At 34.0% G+C, this 18312-nt stretch overlaps 2 protein-coding genes and 1 long non-coding RNA gene across 3 annotated transcripts; 2 read left to right on the plus strand and 1 right to left on the minus strand.

Annotated features, from left to right (window-relative positions):
* The first annotated feature begins 5871 nt into the window (after window positions 1-5871).
* On the plus strand, window positions 5872-8437 carry LOC138329006 (uncharacterized). Its single transcript, XM_069275706.1, has 4 exons — window positions 5872-6116; window positions 7199-7295; window positions 7549-7684; window positions 8130-8437. Exons 1-4 carry the CDS (start codon window positions 6112-6114, stop codon window positions 8420-8422), a joined length of 531 nt encoding a protein of 176 aa, XP_069131807.1. The 5' UTR covers window positions 5872-6111; the 3' UTR covers window positions 8423-8437.
* Window positions 8438-8782: 345 nt separating this feature from the next.
* On the plus strand, window positions 8783-9454 carry LOC138329906 (circumsporozoite protein-like). The gene is made up of 2 exons (XM_069277190.1): window positions 8783-9164; window positions 9255-9454. Exons 1-2 carry the CDS (start codon window positions 8783-8785, stop codon window positions 9452-9454), a joined length of 582 nt encoding a protein of 193 aa, XP_069133291.1.
* Window positions 9455-10431: 977 nt separating this feature from the next.
* LOC138329007 (uncharacterized) lies at window positions 10432-12252 on the minus strand. Its single transcript, XR_011209390.1, has 3 exons — window positions 12021-12252; window positions 11253-11453; window positions 10432-10815 (listed from the first exon to the last, which is right to left on the minus strand). It is a non-coding gene; the product is annotated as an uncharacterized lncRNA (long non-coding RNA).
* Between the last annotated feature and the right edge of the window lie 6060 nt (window positions 12253-18312).

Consider the following 18312-nt stretch of genomic DNA (forward strand, 5'->3'; position numbering starts at 1 on the left):
TGTTATACAGAATGTTTTCGTAATTGTTATAATGATAAGATAAGCTGACCTCGGGAGAAATGTCAGTGATGTTACATTCCACACACAGTGGATACAACAGCAGTGACTGTTGGATGATGGCATAATGTTTGTTACCACAAAAGTTTGTAGTTGTTGTGTTTTTGTTTTCATCTGTAGAACTTAATGTAGTGTGAAACTGCAAGATGATAAGTAATGATTAGAATCAATTTCTTCTTCGTCACAACATGATGTGTAGAACTGATATCTTTACAAATACATTGTAGACAAATTTATATTTGTACAGATTTCTCTACTCTAGGGATACCAAATCTTTTAAACAGTGACATAACTTCACTTTTCACTCTACTAAAATGCCTCTAGTTGTGTTTGATATACATATGGTATTGTTTAGAACAGGCAGTGCAGGCACAAATACAACAGGTCACTGGAGCAGGACAAAAATAAATGTTACATGTACAAAGTTGTGAAGACAATGATTTTAAAATGTAAAGGGTAAAATTTTACATATTATATGTAAAAGTGTCTGAAAATACTTTTCAGAGACCAGGCCCCGATTTCTCGAAACAAACTTGAGTCAAAAACTGAAATAGTCATAAATTTTGATAATACTTACATAAGGAGAAAAACTCAAGTTTTGACATAAGTCTACACTTTCGTTTCGAGAAATCAGAGTCTGATCATTTAATTGTTAAATTTTCTAAAACACATTTTTATTTGTAATATACACCATCTTATAAGTCTGCACATGTTGTTAAGATACAGAATGATAATGATTTGAGTGTTAATTTTGTTGTAGTTTTAATATTATTTTGAATATCACATTTTAAACCCTGCAGTTGAAAAACAATTCATCCATGACAGAAACGGATGATGCATCTGTACCTTAAATTACAATCATCCATAACGACATTTTGACTCTATTATCCATCACAATCATATAACTTATGGTAATGGGATCAAGCAGTCCATCTCAACATTTAACACGTACCCTGCTTATAATGTTAACGAAAAAATTTGACTTTATTGTAAATGTTTGTTCTCTTGGTGCCACCATAGATTAGTGAAGAATCCAATTTGAATATACAATATGTACTGTATTAGCGTTTTAAATTCGTGGAGCGCATATTTCATGTTTTCATGAAATGGAACATACTCTTGTGATTTTTCAAATTTCCAGTACATTAATGCAATATTAGCACTTTTGCATAACAGTAGCGAAATTCAAAATATTTTTCTGGTGATTTTTTATGGATTTCGGGAAAACCATGAATATAGGGAAATCAACCTTAAACAACCCATACCTGGAAAATTTACCTGCTAGTCAGTATTAACATAAGGAATACTGGCAGATTAACAGTACCATCAAAAACAATTTGCAGAAAGTGCAATTTGCAACTTGATCACTACAATACTGTCAAAAAATAATAACCACAAATAAATGTTTAGTTACCATATTCCCACAAGCAGTTACCATGTTCTCACTAGCATCAACTGCCGCTATTGTTGCAATACACAAACATCTTATAATAAATGAATATCAGGTAATCACTGAATATTGAGTAATTACTGAATATCAGATAATCACCAAATATCAGATAATCACCAAATATCAGGTAATCACAGAAGGTTGGATAATCACGGAATATTGGATAATCACCGAATATCGGATATCACTGAATATCGGGTAATCACAAAATATCAGATAATCACGGAATATCGGATATCACCGAATTTCGGATAGTCACAAAATTTTAAATTGACAATTTTTTAATTTTCATTTGTTAAATTTTTATTTTTAACATTAAAACAGGGAAGGGATCAAATCCTATTTGGAAACAAGATCAATCAAATGGGAAAAAAAATGAAGTAAATTTCTAAACTATTATGCTATAAATTCAATGTTAAGACTGTAGATTAAGCACAGGGATTTGGCATCCATTTCTAACACATAATAACCTGAGGTTCATTACCTTGGGATTTGTTTTAAGACCCTGTGATTTATAAATATATGTTTAATGAATACATATCTTTTGTATGTCGAGTCACAAATAGCAATTAAGTGCAATGTAGAGTTTAAAAATTAGACATTAACAAGAGATTGTTATATATATATACATTTATTTTTTTTGTGCTGTGTTGATGAATTAATTTATAAATAACATATTATTGTCATTGAATGATGAATTTGTTTCATTGCTGTATAAATCTAGATGACGTTCCATCATTTCTTCATTATCATTCACCTCGGAAAATTCATAATTCATTTCAATTATTTGTTCAGGGGTGTTTACGTAAATTGACATATGCCATCTTTGCGTATCACTGAGAGTAACCTGCCCTTGGTAGGTATTGATTGTGACATCGTTTTTTGAGCGAAACATCATATTTTTCATAGAAAGCAATATGAATTTTACTCGCAGAATGATGACGTCACAGTGAAAACCTACCCCCAAGGGAGGTAACTCTGTAATGTGCAAAGAGGAAAAACATTGATGTAGAGTTCAGTTTGATAGAGTGTGAATTTTTAAGACTTGAGATAATTTTTTTTTCATTTTGTTTTAAACTGGTATTTGTTATTCTCAAAGTATGCATGTAGAAAAGTATTTGTATTTTGGGTGATTTTCCACTTGTTTGAGCATCACAAATGCTTACACACAGTATTTTGTAATATGCACACCTATAACATAATAATGAAACCTTTCTATAATTTTAATACCAATTAATTTTAAAAAAAAAATAAAATTGGGAGATCATCCACTCTGCCAAAAAAGGAATATTGCATAAATTAGAAAAAAAATTAGATACATCGATATAGAGGTAAGGAAAAAAAATTGTCTATAAATAGCCAATTCCGTCCAGAATTTTAATTTAACATTCCGTCCAGAATTTAAATTAACATTTCTCCATAGCTGTTGTATTCCATTCAGTATTTTATTTTAAAAATCTCAATTCCGTCCATAACGTTACGTTAGCATTCCATTCTATTCCATTTTCTTGTCTTTTTGGTCAAGAATTTTTCATATTTTCTCTGTCTGTCCAGAATCAGACTTCTAGATATCATTTCTCTTTCGGATATTTTTATCTGGTTTTATTTTTCATTTTGTTTTTGACAGCGTTTTTACAGACAAAATCAGTGGTTCAGATACCATATATGTTTAATACATAAGATATATTCGTTATAACATTGTGGAAAATGTTTCAACCCTATAGAGAGCCAAATCTTGCAATATCTGTATTTAAATGTCTGTATTGCTTATATAATTAGGTGTGAATGTTTTCTGATACAGTCAATTTAATAGCTCAGCCAGAATTATCAGAGGATTCCAGTTCAGTGAATACAGTATTTGGGATTTCAAACCTCTCAAAAATTGTCTTTCAGATGATGTAAAGTTTTTGGTTTAGCTTTATAAAAATCATATTTAAATGCCAACAAACGATCTAATGAATTCAAATAGGAAAAAATCCTGGTTATAGAATATAGGGTTTTAAACTCGTCTGGGGTCCAAGTAACTCCACACGTTTTTTGTTCTTGAATGACATTTTGACAAATATTATAAAATGTGCAAGATTTTTTTTTTTTTTTTTTTTTTTTTATGCATTGGTTTCACCTTGTTTCATCAAAGAAACAAAAAAAATATTGTTTTACATGACCGATCCTAAATGGATAAAAAAAAATTGTAAAAAAAAAAAAAAAAAAAACGAAAAGAAAAAAAAATAATTGTCATGATTTGTTTCTTTTCATTGGCTGGTGTCTCACAGCTTCTGATGATCCGTCCAAGGCAGAATTATTCATGACATGTACTTTTATAATAGATATATACCATTGTTTTGCCACCTTGTATTAAATATGTTGTGAGGTTCACTGTGATAAATCTACATGAGACGTTAGTCCTGACAAGTTATAATTGATTAATGTTAATTCTTGTTAAACCATTGTCAATAAAATATCACATTCCACAAGAACTATTGTTTGTGTTATTTAGCTCACCAACTAATATTTAATCTTTCCTTGTTTTCACACTAAATGTGGCTTTCTGATTGGCCCACTCTGTTTTTTTTTCATACCACTTTGAAAATAAAATCAGAGAGTGAAACAAAAACCTGAAGTTATCATGACGTCACAATAGAAAAATTGACGTTGCGTATTGATTTGGAAAAACATCATGCAATCAAGCAGTGGACTGATTTCACTACTGCGTTTATACATACATGTACAATGGTGTGCAATACGCGAAAAAGATTGATATTATCAATATTTCTGGGATTATACGCAAATCTGCTAAGGAACCATAAAGTTTTTCATGGGTATAAAAAATATGATTCAATGGAAATTATTCTTAAATCATATTCAATGGAAATTATTCTTAAATCATATGGATCCAATGAATATTCCCCGTATCCAAGATGCTCACCTATTCCCTGTATCTACAATGCTCACCTATTCCATGTTTCCACAATGCCCACCTATTCCCTTTATCCACAATGCCCATCTATTCCCCATATCCACAATGCTCACCTATTCCCTGTATCCACGATGCCCACCTATTCCCCATATCCACAATGCTCACCTATTCCCCATATCCACAATGCTCACCTATTCCCTATCCCAATGCCACCTATTCCCTATCCACAATGCCACCTATTCCCCATATCCACAATGCTCACCTATTCCCCATATCCACAATGCCCACCTATTCCCCATATCCACAATGCCACCTATTCCCCATATCCACAATGCCCACCTATTCCCCATATCCACAATGCCCATCTATTCCCCATATCCACAATGCCCAACTATTCCCCATATCCACGATGCCCACTTATTCCCCATATCCACAATGTCCATCTATTGCTCATATATGAGCATACAAATTACTATGTAAATCTCATTGAAAATATATGGCAAGCCAAATTACTTTTTATTCTATTGATTCCGATATCAGAATTAAAATTTCCGTTATCGGGGTTGAAATTTCCGATATAGGAATTAAATTTTTGAATTTCCGATATCGAAAACCCTAATTCCGTTATCACAAATTCTATTTTTGAAATCAGGAATTAGAAAACAATTTTCAATATCAGAAATTCTAATTCTGATATGAAAAATTCTATTAACGATATCAGAAATTCCATTTCCGATATGGGGAATTCTATTCCCGATATCGGAAAATCTTAGTAATTCCTGATAACAGAAATTGAATTCCCGATATCAGAAATTCTCTCTCTCGTTATTTGCATGGTAGAATTACTTGAATTTCCGATATCAGAAGTAGAATTTTCGATATGGGAAATCCAATTTCCGGTATCGTAAATAGAATTTCTGATATCGGGAAATAGAATTCCCCAAATCGAGATTAGAATTTCCGATATCGGAAAATCGAAAATTTGCCATAAAAATGCATATCGTTTGCATGCACATGTATCTATAAAGTATAAAGTTTCTTTGTGAAATAAAAGCTACAATATAAAACATATATGTACACAGTTACCGGAAAGTTTAGATTACATTATCACGTGACATTAAATATCAAATTCTATTGTAAGAAGTGAAAACTTCCTGGACTGACGAAGACTCTCTCTCATCGTCTAAACTGTATACGTCATCTATGTTTTTAACTCTATTATTTCTATACGTCATCTATGTTTTTAACTCTATTATTTCTATGTGGCTATTTTCTTTTCTTTTTTCTGCAAGTAGTGTATTCTAATTGTGGATAATTATTTATTCATTTATTTAATACATTGTTTTTCTTCAATTATTCTCATTAAGATTTTAAATTTTCACGGCACTAAATTTGCGCACTCACCCAAGGTATCAAAATAGTCGGAACGTCGACTGGGGATACCCAAATGGCAGTTCTAAGCAGAAGCAGACAATAAGATGACGTCATGAAATCACAACCTATTGTGACGTCATCAACTTGTTGCTAAGCTGCTTAGCAATCTGTAAAGGCGGAGATGGTTAGCCTCTCCCCAAAGTTTTCGATTTTCGTTTGAATTCCTGATTACCACAATGAATATCAAGTTTTCTTGATACTTGTGGTGGTGCTGACAGTACTGCACCAGGGACCAGCTGTCTACAGAGGCCTCATGTGGTAAGTATGTACCATCGTCATCATCATCATCGTCGTCGTCGTCAGCTGTTCCAGTCCTGTCCTGTTTCTAGGGTGGACTATCGCTTACCACCTATCTATCATTTATATTTTATTGTTCACTTGAAGTGGTTTTTTACTGCATGTATATAATGTTTTAGTTTACTGGGACCCAACCAGTAGTCGTGACTATTCTACTGTGCGTCTAGATTTCCGAATGTTAGGAACTGCTGACGAATACTTCACGATGGTGTTGTTGGGAAACAATATGTTTCATGAGATGCGAACAATTTTTTTTCCGAATCACGACTACTGTTCCTTCGCGACTACTGGTAGGGTCCCAGTATATCTTGTAAAAATGTTCATGTTTCTTTACTGTTTTTACTTTGTTTATAATAAATTATACACGCGCTAGCTGTGATATATGATACATGTAGTTCTAAATTTAACTGCCTTATTAATACTGCGTCACCGTTATCTAATGTATTTTTGTTTCTTCATATCTTCCTTAATATTATGCATCTACAATTGTTTGTCGAAATACAGGCTCTTCTCAGGTTATGCTGTATGTTTAAGATAATCGACGCTAGATAGAGCTTCTCCATCTGTACCATCATTATCATCATTAATTAATCATCATCAACGACATCTTCTTCTTCATCACCATTCTCCACTTCTTCACAACAACGACAACAACATCACCACCCTCATCCTCGATACTCCAGGGGTTCCGATCACTTACGATCTCTATAGGGTGTAGAGATCGTAAGTGATAGGAACCCCTGGAATATCGAGGATGCACTACCCTCATCGTAATCATTGTACCATTATCATCATCATCAGCAGCAGCAGCTATCACAGTCATTATTCTATTTTTATCTTTAGTTGATTCAGGAAAAGAGAAAAGGTCTACATTAACCCCTAACCCTGCCTTCTTCTCCTTATTTTCCTATCCTTATTCTTCTTTCCTTATTCTGTCATTATTCGCCTCTTCTTATTCAGTCCCATCTCTTACTCTTTGAATAACGTGGTCAGTTGTAATTCTGAGTTAAATCGGTATATCTTTCATATGAATATTTTGACAGCGTGGAGCCAGAACCAAGATTTGCCCAAAGAATGTTCCTCCATTTCATGGCTGGAGAAGTTCCAAGGATCTGTCCAACTCGATTGGATATCGTATGGGTGAATATCGTATTGCTGTTATCAAGAAATTGCAATTTTAGTCTTATTTATTTTAAACTTATTTATAAAGAAGAAATGCACGTGCGCTTCAGTTTTCATATTGAATTTGACGCTGTCCAGTTGGCACTGAATGCAGTTCAATACTAAAACGGTTACAGATCGTTCGTTGATATTTTAACGATGAATGTTGTTTTTGTTGACTTTTGTTTATCAAATAAGGCGCTGTATATCTATTTTGTATGTGTCTTTTTAGCGAGTTGGAAATGAAGTATTCTGTACCCTCCTAAGCATTCTGGTGACCCTGCTGTTAGGACAAGCAGCGTCTATTGGGAACAATGTCTACAAGAGATATACGGTGATGGCTTCCACTTTCAAAGAATGGAGAAACCGTAAGTAATAATCTGATTTGATTGGTGTTTTCATTGAATAAATCCTTATTGCATTGTTCTACCGAGTGCATGAAAGTTTGTAGTTATCCCACACGAAGCTTGCCAAGTACTAACCGTGCAGCAAAAATCCTTCACGGGGATTGAGATATCCGTATAACTTGATAGACTCATCTTTGACAAACTCATATACGATACTACGATTCTAGACATTTGAGCAAAATATCGAATGTTTAGTGCTTCTCGCAAAGTCTTGTAGATTATTCAAATTCACTCCGCTCAGTGAGATATATTCCGAATAAAGCCGTTGCCAACTTTTTCAGGAAGACTGTTCCATATATTCTAACAGTTCTAATGGCGAAAGTAACGCAGTAAAATAGAACAAATACTATACAATCGGGATCTTAAAAACAAATAATATCATATTATACATCATACACTTGTGCAGGTCCTTCCCAATGCCGACATTGCGGTACTGTCCCTTGCCAAGTAAAACGAAGATCTTTGTGGAAACCCTCCGTGCCCCACAAAAGGGAGGAAGATAACTTCGCTAGGCGATCCAACGCCATGCAGATGTTCAGCTATGGCCTGGAACTGTCAGTTATTCTGACAAAGGAGTTACCCCAGGATGATATCTACTGGCAGAGGAAATTCTGCCAATATTTCGAGGAGAAACATCTGGTCCTCTTTCCTGTGTGTATACAGCGGCAAATCAACTACTGGTACCCACTCCCTCGATAGGTAGGCATGGGCGTGGCGCGGAAGTCTATTATGATAATGATAATCATGATTACGATGATTTTATGTTTTGGATGAGGACAATAGCGACGATAATGATTTTATGTATTCAATGACAATAAGTGGAATCCACGGTACTGCTGTCGTCGTTGTCGTCTTTGTCATTGTTGTTACTGAAGTAGATGATGATGATGATGATGAAGATGATGATGACGATTTCGGCGACGTTCATTAAAACGTCTAACTAAATGTTTTGTTTCCATTACAGATCAAAAAGCATGTCAACAGGAGGTGGAGGTGGAGGATGAGGAGGAGGAGGAGGAAGAGGAGAGGGAAGGATGACATTTGAAAAGAGCAGGAGGTATGAGTGGTTTGAGAGTAGAAGGAGAGAAGATAGGGAGGAGGAGGAGGAGAGCAGAAAAAGGTCTGAGATCAGAAGGAGGTCTGAGAACAGAAGGAGGTCTGAGAACAGAAGGAGGTCTGAGAACAGAAGGAGGTCTGAGAACAGAAGAAGGTCTGAGAACAGAAGGAGGTCTGAGAACAGAAGGAGGTCTGAGAACAGAAGGAGGTCTGAGAACAGAAGAAAGAGGTCTGAGAACAGAAGAAGGAGGTCTGAGAACAGAAGGAGGTCTGAGAACAGAAGAAGGAGGTCTGAGAACAGAAGGAGGTCTGAGAACAGAAGAAGGAGGTCTGAGAACAGAAGAAGGAGATCTGAGAACAGAAGGAGGTCTGAGAACAGAAGGAGGTCTGAGAACAGAAGGAGGTCTGAGAGTGAAGGAGGTCTGAGAACAAAAGAAGGAGGTCTGAGAACAGAAGGAGGTTGTATTGAGAACAGAAGAAGGAGGTCTGAGAACAGAAGAAGGAGGTCTGAGAACAGAAGAAGGAGATCTGAGAACAGAAGAAGGAGGTCTGAGAACAGAAGAAGGAGGTCTGAGAACAGAAGAAAGAGATCTGAGAACAGAAGAAGGAGGTCTGAGAACAGAAGGAGGTCTGAGAACAGAAGAAGGAGGTCTGAGAACAGAAGAAGAGGTCTGAGAACAGAAGAAGGAGATCTGAGAACAGAAGAAGGAGATCTGAGAACAGAACAAGGAGGGTCTGAGAACAGAAAGGAGGTCTGAGAACAGAAGGAGGTCTGAGAACAGAAGGAGGTCTGAGAAAGAAGGAGTCTGAGAACAGAAGAAGGATTGGAGAACAGAAGAATGAGGTCTGAGAACAGAACAAGGAGGTCTGAGAACAGAACAAGGAGGTCTGAGAACAGAACAAGGAGGTCTGAGAACAGAAGAAGATCTGTGAAGACAAGATGAAGTTTGAGAAGAGGAGGAAAAGGGTGTCACTGAAGTGACGTCATCGAATGTGTGATCGCAGTCTAGTGATCACTATGCAATGTACATTGGAATGCTTTTGGTTATTTTAAGATCATCACTGATGGTTGTATTGCCCTTGATAGCTAAACACTCAAATAGGCCTAGAGTCATTTTGATCAACAATCTCGTTTATGTATATTTCTTTTAAAGTATCAATACTGAAAATGAAACGTTATTGAACGATTTGTGTAAAAATTGCCAATATGCTTGTTATATTGATGATTTGAATATAAAGTGCTTTTGATCACAAAAACAAGATGTTTATGCTTGATTATGTACATTACTACGTTATATCAGCCATGTTGATTGCCCATGCAATAACATCAGGGTATACTGTATATTTGTTAAATTTCGTGGGTTCAAATTTTCACGATTTAATGTTAGGAACTTATTCGCAAGGGTTTATTTTCGTGAATAATCTTTGTAGCTTTTGAAATATCATTCATACGACAAGCTATATCTAAAACTGATTTTAGTAAATGCGATGCATCAAATTTCGCGAATTCGGTGAAGTTAAAATCCCGCGAATATTAGCAACTACACAGTAGATAGATGTATTAATACGTATATAGAGTGAACGCTTGACAGGAGTCTCAATCGAAATTGGGTTGATGTTGAAAGATACAACACATAAATAAGCCTGAAATATACGTTCTTGATAAACAATTTTATTGCAAAGTATTATAGAAATATATAAAAGCATCAATGTAATGTCCAGCAATACACACAAAAAGTATAAAAAAAATGTTTTAAAATATATAGTTAATGATGTCCTGCATCACATGTTGATGACCAGCATCACAAGATGGCGGAATTCTGCATCACGTTAATCATTGCAGAAACTATTGTTATATAAACTTTTATGGACGCACTACCAATCGAAATTCAAAGACGTTCAACATCAATGACAGTTTTTTTTTGTAGAAGTAAACATACAGTTGTGACTAGTTTATGGAATTCTTCGATCCTTGTGTGACTATTCCAGAATTTCGGCGACGTGGGACTCACAGTAATGTGAGTTCGGGATCCATTCTACAAAATAAAAATACACAGTATTAAATTGTGTTCAAAAACCAGGATAGAGTTAATAGCGATGCATTTGAATCACAGTGGAGCATAATAACAACAAGAAATGTGGAAGGATATAATCAAAGAAATTAGCTTTGGGGGTAAATAAAAATGCTAAAATGGTATAGGATGGAATGAAAGGAATTGAGTTGGGAATGAAAAGGAATAAAAGAAAAAAAGTATTCAATTTGAGGTTCCAAAAAGAAGCTTTTGCATTGGAAGCGAATGAAAAAGTTCGTTTATTCAATTTGAGGTTCTAAAAGGAATCTAATGGAATGAAAAGGGTGGAATGAAACGAACATGTGTTCAAGTTGGGCCAATAGTGATACGTTGTATATTGAAATAAAAGTGTAAACAGTTTTAAATGGGACTCTTGGTACGATATAGTGACAAATTCTTACCTTGATAGGTGTTCGTAAAGATGATTTATTCTGTATCATCATCACATATACTATATGGACAGTCTCGGCAGAGTGTACCATCATCCAATGCGATGATTTCATATCGTCTGCACCTGGAGGGAATGTAATCTCCCGGACAATCGTCAATCAGGGGACATCCGCGCATCAGGTAGGGGTCCTGGAGTACCAAGTACGGGTAACCTGTAATGGTAAGTTACCCTCATGAATTTTTCACGATCATACAATCTATTAATATTAGCCATGACAGTTTTACATGTTTATTACGTAAACATCATATAATAATATATTTTCGAATTATGGATTGCAGCCGTTTTCATGTATAATTTCAACACTAGTGGATTTCACATGTTAAAATGATTTTTTACAAACAGCGATCGCTGAATTATCATCAAAACTATATTAATTCTCCATTCATTAATTAGAATTATCATTTTACTTCAATACTTCAAATAGAATATATATTCGCAAAAATAAAGTTGGAAAAACGTAAATGATAATTAAAATTAAAATAAAAAAAATATATGCATATGACCGAAAATGTCAAAAAGGCAATATCAAACAAACAATAAATAGTCTACATAAATAATTATACAGACGATGCATTTGTCCTCCATGAAAAATACAAGTATCATTTGAATATTTTAAATATCTTTATAAATTCAGCACTTTTAGTAAATATTGTCAAAAGGGGCTAAGCATCATCAATGAGGTAAAGAATAAAAGCAATGTAAAATGTATGTTACTTACCATCAACTGAATTGCAGATGAGAACGAAGACCATCAATGAAGCTAGGAGAAGTTTACCACAGGCCATGGTTGTTGTTTGAAGATCTGTAAGCTACGACTGCTGCTGGTGAAATGTTGTGCCGACAGTCGGCTTCTGTCTTATTTATATACTATTGTCTTAGTAATGTGATAATGAGGTCAGTCATGCGTGTCCTTCTCACCTGTCTGATGTCGTCTGCGTTGGTGGAGGTGATTCAGTCTGTCTGTCAGTCAGGCATCAAGGTCAAAGGTCATCGCACACGTCAGTAAGTATGTCAGCAAGCCAGGTCGATCACGGTGTAAACACTGTTGCTTGTAAATATTGTGATGTGCAGTTGTTGTTGCATAAACACAAATATCAATAATAATTAATGTCGTAATGGAAAATCGGCTTTATTGACTCAAGGATGTTGATTTGTTTTTATTTTGATAATTTTGGTAAAATTCGATCAAGTCTAGTTTGTTGAGGAGTAGCTTGAACCCGTTTGACCTCGATTACTACGTCACACTGGTCATTTGGTGGTTAGTAGATATTTGGACTATGTTAATTATTCATAAAGTTATAGAAATATTTCCACTCCCGGGACCTCCTACACCAGTCACCACCTGCTATGAATATTTCTTACTCTAATTACATCGGAAGGTTTTTTTTGTCAATATCCCTCACGAACCTATTAGTATTACATTACATGATGTGCAGAATGTACTATTTTTTAAATGCTTACGTTATAAATAGCGAGAATGAGTACAAACTTAAATATCCTTTACTATTTCTTCTATTCGACTGTGATAGTCAAAACCCATAGTTTAATAGCGAGAATATCTTATATATATCTCCATAGCTAATTAGAGTAAAACCAATTCTATAGTGACGGGAATGTTTACGAGTTAGCAGGAAATTAGCTCAGCTAAAATAAAATAGTTATCTCTCGATAAAACGAAATACTTTTAACTTGTGATGTTTATAATGTTTTAAAAGATAATGTTTAATAAATGCCAATAATGTTATAAATCGTCCATAGCTCTATGAACTCTTATTGTGTAACACAAAAAAGAACGGCAAAGTTTATTCTGTACTTTTCCCGATTTTTCATTCGTCTAGATTTTGTCCTTCCAAAAAAATTGATAAGGGTGTTTTATTGGTTTATTTATGTTGGACTGTATTGGACTTCCTTAGCCTTTACGTTATACAGGTTCTGATTCACCCTATTCATAAATTTGTAAATTTTCTGTGGTATTTATAACATCTAAAGCATAAAATCGTCTTGTTTTCATTTAAAGATGATCCACCGCCGATAGAGCATAAACGATACTCATCATTTGAACAATAATTGTTGTTTGATCGTGTATACATATGTCTAACTAACACAAAAATGATATCAAATAATTGATTTTGCTTCCTGTGTGCATGCGCAATCAGTACTTCATTCCATATAGAACATAGTGCCATGGGGTTATTTAATACTTTTATCTTTAAGTAAAATTAGAAGCTCAAACTTTTTAATGGTGGTAATGGCGTAAAGTAAGTAACTTTTGTAACAGAAGACAAATACTAATACTAATTTGTCTGCTCCTGTTTTTGATAGAGACAAAATACCATTTGTCAGCGGTGGATCATCTTTAACATAAATAACATAGTATATTTGAAAAAAGAAAATTGTTTCTGATAAATTCATTGTTCTTTATTCCCATCGCTCCTCAGTGCTTGTGTCCTAATTAAACCCATTGTCACCTTTTCTGCCGATGAATTGTAGGTCTACATGTCCTATTAACTATGTCTAACCCGGATTCCTAGCTGTCATGCTGCCCAGACATAGCCCCCGCATGGCTCACGAGAGGAAGTTGTAGTCATCCCTCTGTCCGGTACTATTGTACTATATAAGCCACACCCCGGTTGTGGTACTCACTTTCTCCATTAATGAATAACATGTATTTAAGGTAGACCGTCCCTTCTGAATTTCATTTTTTTTAAATATTTTATTTTTAGGCAAACACTGATCACAATAAGCTCATAAATCATATGTCACCAGTTTTCTTCCAGGGTTGCTTAAAGATATGTACTAATGACTTCGGATTTTCAGGATTTTTGAATAAACAAGATTTTCTCCCTGTAATTTCCCTTAACATATAAAGAATGTGTACATATCATGTTCATACCTTCAATAGGAGATATAGAATTCATAACTTTATCAAATAAACTGAGGTTTTCAGCAATAAAACCAATTATTCTTATTTTTCTAATAAACCCGGGCCATTTTTAGTGAAAATTTGCATCAAAATGGTCAAAAGCATTACAGAAGAATCCAAACTAATGGAGTTTAAAGGCCCACTACCTTTCCGCAGCAAAATATAAAGGTTTATTAAAAACATCAGTAACATCAGAAAATACATATCGATGGCCTAAGATGAGGTTACAACACCAAGCACATGCAAGATTTCCTGCGTAATATATGACAACAGCTGAGAGTCATTTCGCAGTTTTGCCGTCTGGCGCAGTGATAGTCAACTACCAGGCGGTATTTAGGACGACGGCGGGAAACATAAGACGACCCGCGTTATGAAAATTAACGTTTTATTTATTTAAATCAAATTGTTCAGAAGGTGATGATACGTGTAGTATTAACGGTAAGTTAATTACTTTTGCGACTATACAAAATTATCGATCTCGTTTTACATTCCCCTTTCAAAAATTAAAAGCCGTTTCGGAAAGGTAATGGAGTTTAATTTCTTAATTTGGTGAATGAAACTGAAACAAGATTCCTGGTATAAATGTAATTTCTGACCATTAATGCGTTTGCTATACTATTGAATTTACAAAGAAGTTAATTAAATTTGCAATTTTCAATTATACAAAAGTTACTGAAGCGTCGTTCTTTCGTGCTTGCAAATCCATCATAAAAATTGTGTTCTTCAGTTCATTTATTATTTCTGAGAGATTAGTTTGTTTGTCATCGTACCGTGGCCTTTAACGTCACTGATCATTGCAGCTCGACGATGCATATACATATATAAAAATGATGACCTATGGACTCGTAATCATTTAAACAACAATAAAATATCATCTGCAAGTAGATTTCTGTAAAGATAGTAATAGAGCATGATGCGCTAGAAGATTATAACAAATTTAATCTTGTACGTGGGGGTTTTAAAGTGCTTTTTAGTATAGCTAGATTTAAATACCACGTTTCTTTTTTATTTGACATTTTATTCCAGTTTAAAAATGATTTTGTCAGTTGTAGATTTCATTAAAAAATCGTAGTAAATTTGAACGATATCTTAGTACGAACAAATGGAAACAAATTGTGTTCAAACCCTATTGCCAACTACATGTATTCATTAATAATAAAGAAACATTTAAAATCAATACTGTACTTTTCAGCTGCAAAATCAGCATTTTCTTCTTTTTAGGAGTTCGGGGTTTGGATGGAAAACTCTTATATTACCTAGGTAATATGATAGGTATTTGTCCACAAACATGCATACGCTTTATATAATTTTCGATGTTGTGAAATTCTCATATCAATTTTATCTTTTAATATCAGATAATATATTATATTCATATCAGTTTACACGCGTGTTGCTAGTATCCAAATCAGGATATGTTTGGTTCGTGCATTATCCATTTCATGTTTTCGTTATATTTCGTTATATAGTATACTTTAACACCATCAGTCTATGCTATTTTTTTTTCTTTTACAATAATTCTTTATGTTCCAAAATACATATAGTATCACAAACAGTTTCTGTTGACATTATCTACTGGTAATTATTTCACTAATCCAAAAATTTGCAATTTGTTTTCATACCTTTTCCATCAATGAAATAGATATTACAAAGGATGTCTTTGATACTACTCTGTAGTTGATTCCATTAGTAGTTAGCGTTACACTAAGTTCTTGTTACATTATTAGGATATTATCAGCTTTAGAATTATAAAACGTATAACAATAAATAAAAAAAATCACACACATAATGCCATTAAAATCAATGTCCAGTTCATTTCTCAAAACAACGTCTAGTTTTCTTATCTAAAACGTCATAGTCGGTTACCCATGTTGATCAGCCGACGGTCTACGTAGATTCAACGTGTTGATAAAGCAAAGTTCACGTGTAATACAGCCGAAACATCCTGTTTTATTCAATCTAAAAACAATATTCTGACTTTCAGTTTACGCAACACAGGATCAGGTAAGCCCATTATTTATATGAAAAAATATATATTGCAAAATCAACGTGATTTTAAACTATGATGAAGTAGTTTTTGAATATTGAAAAAAAATCCGGGTTTTTTTTCGTAATATTTTTTTTATTACGATCGCAACACGCGAAAACTGTGGTACAGTTGTGACTGCTTACAATGTCATTTTATAGACCTGCACTGAAATTTGGAATAAATATCATTTTTTTAGTGTTTACGTGTGATGCAGTGAATTTACAGTCTCGTTCTTTCGGCGAAACATGTTTGAGCTGACAACAAATCGTGACGTCATTGTTTAGGTGTATAAACAGCTGAGGTTGGTATGCACATAGTTTAATGAGATGCACATATTAACCTGGTAACATTGTTTATGAGTGTTATTGACTATTTATTAACCTTGTGCTATTATTTATTACACAACCTTGATAATGTAACTGAAATGTACGTGTCATTTCAGAGCATATCCATTAAATTATATTGCTATGGAAACCTGTCAATCTTTCCTCCATTGTAACTTATAGTGCAACCGGTAGATTTTCAAAAGTATATTTTTGATGTTTTAAATAAATAATGTATCGCTGTTTTCATTGTCTTCAGTTTCTTATCGTTCATAAATTTGCATTTTCACAAACTAATTTACACATCATCAACAAGACAACGTTGTACATTACCAATGCCATCAGGTATCGCGAAACTTAGAAAAATCTCCGCGAAAATGTTTTGAAATGGAAATCGTGAAATCTAGGAGCCGCGAACGAAAGTTGGTTTGCAGTATACTGTTATCACAGGGACCTGGCACGATTTTTTTTAACCAACAGTGTACATACATATATATTATACATGTATTCTGTTGGTAAAAAAATTTTCGTGCCAGGTCTTTGTGTATTGTATCGAGAAGAGGATTGAAAAGAATGTAGAACCCCCTCAGGATATTGTAAGCTGTGGCCATACTGTTCCATCGTGTGGGAATGTTTTGCAAATTGGTAATTTTAAAGTTATTGTGTTAAATATGGGTAATAGTTGTTGTCTTTGTCATGTTTTAAGCAACCTTCAAACTATAGTTCTAGTTCCACTCTCGTCTTTGTACCGTCTCGTCGATATGTTTTGCATTTCCTTAAAAAAATATTCATAAATTACATTGTTTAATTATGAAAGTCAATGTCTTCATACTCTACTTTAGGAAGAGGGCGTCTCTAAGTTGGGAAAAATGCGTCCAATCCCTTTTGACAACAGTTTTTGACAATAAAGATGTGTTTAAAATCAATATTCTTCTTTTCATCTGTAAAATATATATTTTCTTCTTTTTAGGGGTTTGGAAAACATATATAACCTATGATAGGTGTTTGTCTACAAAATGCATGTGCTTTATGTTTTGAAATTTTTATATCAATTTTATCTTTTTATATCAGATAATATTAACATTCATATTAATTTACACGCGTGTTGCTGGTATCCAAATAATGATATATTTAGTTCGTGTATTATCCATTGCATGTTTTCATTACGGTTAATATATTATTGCAGTGCTACGTTGTATACAACATCAGTGCTATATGTTTCATTTTTTTATTTTTTTTTTTATTTTGCTTTTGATGATCCAAACAATCTAATCCAAAATCTTATGCAAATACATATCGCATCACAAACAGTTCTTGTTTACGGAAGCCGTCTGGCGCCACACCCAAAAATATATTTATTGTGTTCCCTCACAATAACATTGTGAGGCCACACAATACTATTGTGAGGGAACACAATCTTATTGTGAGGCCACACAATAATCATTGTGAGGGAACACAATATTATTGTGAGGCAACACAATGTTATTGTGAGGGAATACAATCTTATTGTGAGGCCACACAATGTTATTGTGAGGGAACATAATAATTATTGTGAGGCCACACAATATGATTGTGAGGGAACACAATATGATTGTGAGGCCACACAATAATTATTGTGAGGCCACACAATATTATTGTGAGGGAACACAATGTTATTGTGAGGGAACACAATCTTATTGTGAGGGAACACAATATGATTGTGAGGGAACACACACAATATGATTGTGAGGCCACACAA

The sequence above is a fragment of the Argopecten irradians genome, chromosome 8, assembly GCF_041381155.1.
Source record: "Argopecten irradians isolate NY chromosome 8, Ai_NY, whole genome shotgun sequence".
NCBI classification, from domain to species: Eukaryota; Metazoa; Mollusca; class Bivalvia; order Pectinida; family Pectinidae; genus Argopecten; species Argopecten irradians.